The sequence below is a fragment of the Corvus brachyrhynchos genome, unplaced genomic scaffold (genome assembly GCF_000691975.1).
Source record: "Corvus brachyrhynchos isolate BGI_N302 unplaced genomic scaffold, ASM69197v1 scaffold346, whole genome shotgun sequence".
Taxonomy (NCBI): Eukaryota; Metazoa; Chordata; class Aves; order Passeriformes; family Corvidae; genus Corvus; species Corvus brachyrhynchos.
Window position 1 is genome coordinate 4,105,356 of NW_008238644.1, and position 10,073 is coordinate 4,115,428.

General features: G+C 54.2%; 1 protein-coding gene across 1 annotated transcript; it reads left to right on the forward strand.

Moving 5' to 3' along the window:
• The first annotated feature begins 1,847 nt into the window (after positions 1 to 1,847).
• On the forward strand, positions 1,848 to 9,988 carry CNGA2 (cyclic nucleotide gated channel alpha 2). Its single transcript, XM_017737509.1, has 6 exons — positions 1,848 to 2,345; positions 2,523 to 2,633; positions 3,137 to 3,298; positions 5,617 to 5,724; positions 6,150 to 6,256; positions 6,908 to 9,988. The coding sequence occupies exons 1-6, from the start codon at positions 1,966 to 1,968 to the stop codon at positions 8,329 to 8,331; spliced, it is 2,292 nt and encodes a 763-aa protein (XP_017592998.1). The 5' UTR covers positions 1,848 to 1,965; the 3' UTR covers positions 8,332 to 9,988.
• Positions 9,989 to 10,073: the final 85 nt, after the last annotated feature.

Here is a 10,073-nt window from a genome sequence, read left to right on the forward strand (position 1 = left end):
CCCCAAGGCCCCGTGCCACACCGAGGTGCACAGCAAATAAAGTACCTTGTGCACGATGGTGCTCGAGGGAGCTCCGAGGGCAGCAGCTCCTGGAGTTCCCGTGTCCCTTTTGGAGGCAGCTGCAGGCAGGGAGCAAAAAGAGAGTTGGAAGGGGGATGTGTTGCTGCCAGTGCTGCTGGTGACCTGTCACCTGGGGTCTGTGTTGTGGGGACAAGAGCAGGGTGACATTCTGTGCTGCTGGGTGCTCGCCCAGGAACCACAGCCCCAGCCAAGGCTGAGAAATTCTGTTTCTCCCTTTGGAGTCCCTGCTGCCTGGGTGCTCAGTGAGATCAGAACAAGTGGAATTTAAGGCTTTGAAGGGGAAAGTAAAAGGTGAACCTTTGATAGCAAAGATAAAAGAGACTCCTGGCGCTGGTGCTTTCAGATCAGCCCTGCACAAGGTGCAGCACTCCATGTGCCCATGAGGGAGGGATCCAGCCTCAGCCACGGCAAGGGGTTAGATCCTGGAGGAAGAGGGTAAAAGCTGACCTCTTCCTTATGGCCTTGGGGATGCAGATTTTTTGCTAACTGGGTGTTAGAATGACTTCCTGAGCAAAAGAAGAGGGCAGAAATTGGTGAAAGGTACATCTCATGATCACCTTCAAACTCTGCAGCTCTCTGATGGGACTCCAGAGCAGCACTTTTGGTCCCCTGCTCTGCCAGCACGAGAAGAGGTAAGTGGATATGAGGGTCTTAAAATGTGCCTATTTTTTCTAGTTTTTCCATCCTGGCAGTAACTGTGGCACAGCCTCTGAAACAGGGAAACAATCACCATCTTTTTTGCCCCAGGGCAGGAGGCTGAGAGGGAAGCAGGACCAGAAGGCTGGGGAGCAACCCAGGTACATACCCCGGTGTGGCAGGACCTGGGCAGAAGGCTGGGGAGCAACCCAGGTACATACCCCGGTGTGGCAGGACCTGAGCCCATCTGGGGGGGTGCTGGCTGTGCTTGTCCCTGGGTGGACAGTGACCCTTCACCGAGGGGACTCAGGGGTCGCTGGACACAGAGCTGCTCAGGATGGCTGTGATCTCCAGCTGGGCTCTGTCCTGGAGTTGTCTGCTGTCCCTCCAGCCCCCGAGGAGGTGACGGGTGGGGGGACAAGGGAACACGTGCGTAGGGAAATGGAGCACCCCCGAGCACCACATTTCCCTCCTCCCCTTCCATCCCCAAACACAACGCTGGCTGCTGTCAGCTCCTCAGGGCATCGAGGATGCTCAGGGGATGGGCGTGCGGGGCGGTGACAGACGCACGGGTGTGCGCCCTGTCCCCGCTGCCACCCCGCTGCTGCCCAGCCACCGTGCCAGCATCACCTCGTGATGCCCTGGCTTTGTGTTTTAAAAGCTCCGGAGGCAGCCCGGGAAGCTCCTGGGGCAGGGATGCTCTCCAGGCAGCCCTGCCAGCCCGCCTAAGGCAGCAGCACAGTGTCCAAGGCTTCGGGGGACACCGGGCTCGTAAGTGGACGCTGGTGGCTTCTCGGCAGTGGTGTGGAAAGGAGGGGCAGGCAGGGCAGGGCAGGAGTGGGGTAGGTACGGCAAGGGGGGCAGTAGGAAAGGGAGGGGTAGGCAAGGACGGGAAAGGCGAGGGAGGGGCGGGGTAGGCAAGGCAAGGGAGGGGTAGAAAAGGAACAGCAAAACAAGGCAAGGCACAGAGAGGCCAGGCAAGGCAACCCGAAGCAAGGCAGAGGAGGAGGAGGAGGCAGGCAAGGCAAGGCAGGGGTAGGAAGGACAAGGCAAAGTAAAGGCAAGACAAGGGAGGGGCAGGCAGGGCAGGGAAAGGCAGGGAAGAGGAGGAGAACACAAGGCAAGGAATGGGAAGGGGAGAGGCAGGCAAGGCCAGGGAACCGAAGGCAAGGAGAGTAGGAAACGCAAGGGAGAGGGAAGAGAAGGAAAATGAGGTGTTGCTCTGGCAATGGATGAGGAGCCTGAACGATGAGGAGAGCATCTTTCATGGGCCCAGGCCGCTGTGGGATCTCTTGGAGAGAACAAAATGCCCTGCAGGACTCCTCCTGCAGCATCAGCCATGGCTGGTGGTGGGAAACATGGGGTGGGCCCATGACGTGGGATTTGACCCTCTCTTCCCATTCTGTGCTGGATTTCTGTGTTCGAACCATGTGCTGTGTCCTGCACGTCTTTTCTTGTGTCTGTTCTGTGCTTTTTGCAGGTCCCTGGGGTAGGGTGTGTGCCCGTGGTGTCCTCACACTGAGGATGCCAGCGAAGAGCAATGGTCTGCACAGCCCCCCAGCCAACCACCAGCCCTGCCCTCCCCAGCCCGAGGGTGACACCGAGGGGACAGGGCTCAGCACCAGGAGGTCAGGCTGGTCCCTGCTTTGGTTGAGGGAGGCAGTGGTGGGGCAGGGGAGGGGAAGGCCTGGTGTGGGCAGAGCTGTGATGCCCAATCTCTGCTGCCAGCTTCCTCCTGTTCTCCTGGCTGTGGCAGTGCCATGGTGGCACAGTGTGGCTGTGATCCCCCCTTCTCCCCACTGCAGGGCCTGCTCAACCCAGGACGACTCCTCCTCAGAGCTGCAGAGAGGAGCCAGCCCGGATGGGGGGGAGCAGAGAGCTGACCATGCTTTCCAAGGCCAGGGAGCCTTGGCCAGGTACCTGTGTGTGCCACTGGCATGGGGTGAGCCTGAGCCTTTTGTGCCTGGCCTTGTCACTGGGGCCTTCCATGGGGTCAGGATCCCCTTCTGCTGTATGGAATTCATGGGAGGCAGGGATGAGCCTCTGTGAATGCTGCTCTTTGTGTGTGGAGAGGGTTGTGATAGGGGATGCCTTCACCCCCACTGGGGCCCCAGGAGGGCTCAGGGGCTCCTTTCCCTGCAGGCAGCCTCCCTCTGCCTCAGTCACCCACAGATTCCCCATATTCCTGTGGGAATGACAGCAGGACTGGGGGAGAAGTTGTGGAACTCTACCAAGGTGGTCTCGCTTGTATATTTTCGGTCCCACACCATCACTACAAAGGGTAAAAAAGAAATTCTAGTGCTTGAGAGGGAGCTGCAAGAGTTTTCTTCTCAGCTGTAGCTCCCCTGATGACTCTGAAGCTTTTGCTTTGTCCTTGCTCTGTTAACAACTCCTGAGTGTGCCTCTCTCCCGTGTCCAGGATAGTCCGGCTGGTGCTCGTGCTCAGGGACTGGGCCAACAAGAGCCTGCATGAGGAGCAGCAGAGGCCAGACCCTTTCCTGGAGCGTTTTCAAGGCCCTGAGCTCCTGACAGCAGCTGCAGATGAACTTGAGGATGAGGAGGCTGAGAAGTTAAACAAAAAGTAGGGTCCCTTCCGTGTGGCCCCAACTGTCCCCGGCTGGGGATCAGCTGTGCGTGGAGCTCAGGGGCTCCCAGTGGGGATGGCTGATGGGGATGGGAAAGAAGGAGGTGGGATGGAGTGGTGGGAAGGGTCCCTCCTGCCCTCTCCAGCCCCTGCCTTGGCAGCCAGCCTGGCTCTGCTGGGCTGTTTTGCTGACACACAGGACCTGGTGGTCTGTCCCCGTGGGACATACCTGTCCCTAAGCCATGGGGTGTTCTCTCTCCTGCTCCATGCCCTGGTGGGAAACACATCAGACCTCCCAAATTTCATACCAGTCCCACACTAGGATTGTGTTTGGAGCCAGCCCTAGGTTAATAATAATAATAATAATAATAATAATAATAATAATAATAATAATAATAATGATGATATAACGTGCACCTGCAGCTTGTGCATATGAGGGGCTGGACACAAGCCAAGGGATGCAGGACTCCACCCAGCAACCACTGCATCCCACCCAGGAGCCACAAACCTGTGGGATTTGCCGCTCTCATTCATCATCTGCAGGATGAAGCGAGTGTGTGTTTGCTGCCTGTGCCCCCACAAAGAGCAGCTTTCTGAAAAGGCTCTTTCAAATCCAGCTCTTTCATCTCCTCAGCTCACACTCCTGGTGAGAAGCAATAACCTGGCTTTTCTTCTGCTGGCTAATTAGAGGGCAAAGCTCACAGACTAGTCTGGACCCTACCATTATACATGGTAATTAAAACACTGAGAAATAATTGTTTTCTGTAGGAGAAAAATAATCTGAGCCTTGTATGTGGGTCTTTACCAGTAATGGAAGAAAAACTGGTCTGCCCTGGGAGGTTAAGGGGAGCTTGTTCATGACTAGAAGGAGCTGAAGTGTGCTGTGAGAGGGCTGTGAAAGGGCCAGTGGGTTCTGGGGTCTTCTAGGTCCTCATCTCCACAGGTAAGAAGACCCCCAAGTCTGGTAATCCCACGTGAGCTGCTGCTCATGGCTGTGGCAGGCTCCACGGCTCCAGGCCTGAGTGCAAAGCCTTTGGGGAGAGGCAGATGATAATTCCCTCTTCCTGGGTTAACCCAGAGCCCTGGTTTTCCAGCCCTGCCCCGCTGCCAGTGTAATGTCAGTGACTCTGGCCAGCAGTCACGGCAGCACTGGTGATTTAAAGCTGACATTACCAACATCATGAACAGCATTATTGAGGTGCTTGTGGGTGGGTGCTGGCTGGGCTGGCTGCAGGTGGGTCAGTGCTTTCTCTGCAGCAGTGCTGTATGTCCTAGGGAGCAGAGTCCCTTTCTCAAAAAACAAACGTTCAAGTTGCACTTTCTGGTTAAAAATAAGCCCTTTTAATGGGAAGGCTGGACCACCGCTTGTCTGTGGGTGCACAGAGGGTGAACATGAGGGACTGGGGCTGGCTTTGTGCCGAGTGCCGTCCCCACGCTCCAGGCACTGCCTGTGCTCCAGGGAAAGGAGACTTCCAGGCAGGGGTTCTGCCTTTGAAGCTGCCAGAAGTAATGGGGTGGGCATGGGGAATCTGTTGGCAAGTGGGTTGTTTTCTTTCCTATCACTGGAGGGAGTTTTGTGTGTTCAAAAGCTGGAAAGGAGGGAGGGAAGGAAGGAGAGGGTGTTTTGCCCTATCAGGCTGCAGCAGCTAAGCCTATCAGCCCAGCCACAGAGTTCCTCTTCTCTAGCTTCTCCAGTGAATCTGGCAACTGGAGCACACACTTCTTATCTCAGAGTCCCAAGATGAGCAGGATCAAACACTTGGGAGCAGTTCAAAGGCTGGACCCCAGGCTGTGCTGACTGCAGGAGGCACAACGATGGCAGCCCTGCCATGCCAGCTGCCCCCAGGGCCACTGCTCTGGGGCTTGGGCAGCCCCTCCTGGTGCTGCCACTGATCTGCAGCACACTTTCCTTGCTGCTCCAATTAATCTTCTCTTCAGATCTGCCTGGCACCAATCCCTACCTCATCTGGGAGAGGCAATGTCATGTCACGTCACGAGAACTTTTCTGATTTCCCTCTTCCATACATCTGTTCCTGGCTGTGCCACTGGGGTGCTGTGTCATGTGGGCCACCTGCTGTGCCTTAACATCCCACAGTTTCCTCTTCTGCTGCATTCTCAGCTCAGTTTTAGGGATAAAGGAACTTAAACAGAGCTGGGATTTGGCACTGCTGGGATTGGTTTTGGCTTACAGACTGGCACCCAAGCTGCAGCTCGAGGCAGTGTGGTGCAAGGGATGAAGGATGTGGCTCAGATGGTTCCTTCCAACCCTCTTTTGCACACACACTGCCAGCTTTGGCTTTTCTCTCTGCTTTCAGGAGGAAATGGCTGTTCTTTGTCGTGGACCCTGCGGGGGACTGGTATTACCACTGGCTGGCTGTGATTGCAGTTCCTGTCCTCTACAACTGGTGCCTGCTCGTAGCCAGGTGAGTTGGGAGGTTGTAGGGTCCCTGCCTCCTCCTCTGACCCTCCTGATCACCTGGCTGTTGTGGCTCAACCAGGATCAAACTGACACTGATGGTTCTGGTGCTGGTGGGCACCAAAAGGAAAGGGACCCTCCACTATCACCGTGAATTCTGTGATGCAAAGGCAGAGCATCCACCCTCTGGCCCAGCTGGAAAGGGCCATGGTTTCAGGGTCATTTGGGAGGTGGTTTCAAAACGTTGCTTTACCTACATCAAGGGAGGGCAGATTTTTCAGAGCAGGGAGTTTTGATTCCTAGAAGAGGAGCACCCAGTGGCCAAGCTCTGTTGCAGAGTTGGGTGCCTCAGGATCAGCCTATCCAGCTGTAATAGTTACAGAAGATGTGGGGATTTGTGGTCTCACACCCTGTTTGATGACTTTCCTCCAGGGCTTGCTTCACTGACCTGCAGAAGACCTATTTTGTCCTGTGGCTGGTGTTAGATTACATCTCAGATGCTCTCTACCTTGGGGACACAGTGATCCGCCTGCACACAGGTGAGCAGCATCCTGGCTTTCCTTTAATCCCTTAAAAGTGGAGATGAGCTACAAGGGGCAGGCCTAATCCACAGTTCCATTAGAAGGAGGGTTTTGTCTACCTTGGTGTTCACCAGTATGGAGGAGCCTCCAGAGAAGGAATCTAATTAGAAGATCTGAGAAAGGGAGTAAGTTTCAATATGAAAGATTAATCATCCCAGCTTTCAACTTCACCTTTGAATAATTGTACAAAATTACCCGCATTACTATTAGTATTCGGGCATAGTTGAAGGCCTGTGTTTCTGATTTTGCATCAGTTCAGCTAATGAATTATCTGCATGGAAAAATGGTAGAAATTAATGTTCTCGGAAGGCAGCACTTGGCCGGATGTTTTCTGTCAGAACTGCAATATTTCATGATCTGGAAGATGGAAACCTTTGTGTCCCTATTTCTTTGTGGCAACAGACTGAGTTATACCTTTGGGTAGATTTTGCCAGATGTTTTTGTGATAACAAACTGAGTAGGGTGGGTGGGACCGGTAATATTTGCGTGACCCTGTGTAGTTATGCCTACAAATCCACTGCATGCCATAAAGTGTTGCTCAGGTGTTTACAAAACCTGCAGAAAAGCCGAACACAAACCAAGGCAATCCTGTGATTTGCTTCCCTTCAGGATTCTTGGAACAGGGCCTCCTGGTTAAGGACCTGAAGAAGTTACGGGATAACTACATCCACATGCTCCAGTTCAAGCTGGATGTTCTCTCCATCCTGCCCACAGACCTGGCCTATTTTGCAGTGGGATTGCACTGCCCTGAGCTGCGTTTCAACAGGCTGCTGCGCTTCTCCCGCATGTTTGAGTTCTTCGATAGGACCGAGACCAGAACCAGCCACCCCAACATCTTCCGCATCAGCAACTTGGTTCTTTACATCCTGGTCATCATCCACTGGAATGCCTGCATTTATTATGCCATCTCCAAGGCCATAGGCTTTGGGGAGGACAGCTGGGTCTATCCCAATGTCACAGACACTGAGTATGGGTATCTGACCCGGGAGTATGTCTACTGTCTTTACTGGTCTACACTGACTCTGACCACCATTGGGGAGACTCCTCCTCCTGTGAGGGATGAAGAGTACCTCTTCGTGATCTTTGACTTCCTCATTGGCGTCCTTATCTTTGCCACCATCGTGGGGAACGTGGGATCCATGATATCCAACATGAACGCTACCAGGGCGGAGTTCCAGGCCAAAATCGACGCCATCAAACACTACATGCAGTTCCGCAAGGTGAGCAAAGACTTGGAAACCAAAGTCATCAAGTGGTTTGATTACCTGTGGACCAACAAGAAGGCAGTAGATGAACGGGAGGTCCTCAAGAATCTCCCTGATAAGTTAAGGGCAGAGATTGCCATCAACGTTCACCTGGAGACACTGAAGAAGGTGAGGATTTTCCAGAATTGTGAGGCGGGGCTGCTGGTGGAGCTGGTGCTGAAGCTTCGCCCTCAGGTGTTCAGCCCAGGCGATTATGTGTGCCGGAAAGGGGACATCGGGAAGGAGATGTACATCATCAAGGAGGGCAAGCTGGCCGTGGTGGCCGATGATGGAATGACACAGTATGCTTTGCTCACTGCAGGGGGCTGCTTTGGGGAGATCAGCATCCTCAACATCAAAGGCAGCAAAATGGGCAACAGGCGCACGGCCAACATCCGCAGCTTGGGCTACTCTGATCTCTTCTGCCTGTCAAAGGAAGATCTCATGGAAGCAGTCACAGAGTATCCGGATGCCAAAAAGATCTTGGAGGAGCGTGGCCGGGAGATCCTAATCAAGGAAGGGCTGCTGGATGAGTCAGCTGCAGAGGAAAGCACAGAAGGGAAGAGCATGGAGGAGAGGCTGGACAGGGTGGCCTCGAACCTGGACACACTGCACACCCGCTTTGGCCGGCTCCTGACTGAGTACAACGATGCCCAGATGAAGCTCAAGCAGCGCATCACCGCTCTGGAATCCAAGATGAGGCAGGAAGAGCTGGAGGACTTCTTCTCTGATAGCTCAGACAGTCTGTTTGAGGACGAGGAGAAAGCTTCAGCTGGTGGGAAGCAGTGAGGGGGAACAGAGGTCATCTGGATGATGCCTGACCTTGTCCTGGGACAGTGTTTGCTGTTTCACAAGGCAGACCCTGTGGCTGCCTTGCCGGGGCCTTTTCTCAGGTCCTTAGCACTGCTGCTGGCACTCCCTTGACAGCAGCTCGTGAGGTGGCTCCAAATCAGGGGATTGTCCCAGCTCCCCCTCTGACCTGTCCCTTTTTTCACTGCCTTTTGGGTTCAGCCTTTATAACTCACTTCAGGTAACCAGTGCCTACTGAGTGTCTGCAAACACTGCCCGCTCTGCACCCAGAGACTCTTCCCCCACAAGATCCCATAACTCAGCTAAGACCAGCCAGACTGTGCCTCTGACATCTGCAAATGGAGAGGCTTGTCTGGGTCACTGTCACTGCCCTGGTGACCACACTTGCTGAGGCTGGGCACTGACCTGGCAGGGTCTGCAGCCGCTGCCTCCTGCCTGCCTCTCTTTTCTGTTGTATTTGGTGCTGTCAGGGGGCACCTGGTGCAGGTGGTTTGGTGCCCTGAGCACTGCGCCTTGCTGGGGACAGCATCCCTAAGCCTGTGGGAGCAGTGTGACTCCCATTTTGGGCTGTGGATGTCTGGGATGCCAAGTGCAATTCAGAGGTGCAGTGCTGGCAGTGCTACGAGCAGGAGTGAGACAGAGAGTGTTTCTCTCCTCTATCTAATGACAGCCAGATGTGCCAGGAGAGGTTTGACTGAAATGACATGTTTTTAAGGAACAAAGCCATGGTGGGAGCCAACTGTGCCCATATTTGCTTTGCTGTGGGTAGCTCAGAGAGAGCTCAGAACACATTTATTTTCTTAGGCAGGGGGTTTTCTTGTACTCAGTGGGAGTTTTGGGGCTTTGCAGGCTGCAAAGGCCCCTGCCTTCTGGAGGAGAGATGAGTGGCAGAGCCACGGGGACACGTGTGACGATGGAAACGTGGCACCACTGCGAGTGCCAGCAAAGCTCTGCCAGGCTGTGCTGCAGCCTGCTCACAGTGTGAGCAGCTTGATGGGGAGCGGGACAGTGCAGGAGCAGCCCCCAAACCCCTCCACGCAGCAGCACCACCAGTGCAAGCAGCAGTGTCACCCACGCCTCAGGGCACTGCGCAGGTGCTGGGACTGGAGGATGACACCTCATGTCTTGGTTCTGGGCCTGTGGGCCCACTGCACCGGTGGGGTGGGCTTGGGCTGGTTTGCAAGCAGGAGAATATTTGGCAGAGAAGGGAATTTATGTTCTGGGTCAAATTGAGCCAAGAGTTTGGCTAAAATGATGGGAGGACACATGGAGAAATATCAACCCAGAAAGGTTCATAGTGGAAAACTGAGTTTATTTCCTTTGTTCTTTCTTTCGCTCCAGTGCAAAACTGCCTCTCTGCATTTCATGTGTATGTTTTCCATTTAAAAAGAATGGCTTTGCTTTTGGGGATTGTGGGGGTAGGAACAGTTACAATACCAAAATTAGAATTTGGGGGAAGAATAAAAGTTTTTTCGTCATCTCTAAATTAAATTGTAGATCTTCTGGGTTTAGTTTTTTTTCCTTTTATGACCAAGATGCTCTTGGTTGAAGTCGGCGTGGTTGCAGTTCAGCTACTCCTTATAATGCCACGAGCCCCAGCTCCCAGATTCCCCCTCCCCTGGGAGTATCGCTCCTGGATTTGCTGCTGGCTCTTTGCAAAGCCCGCCCGCTCTGCCCGTTCCCCTCCTGCTCTGCCCGTTCCCCTCCTGCTCTGCCCGTTC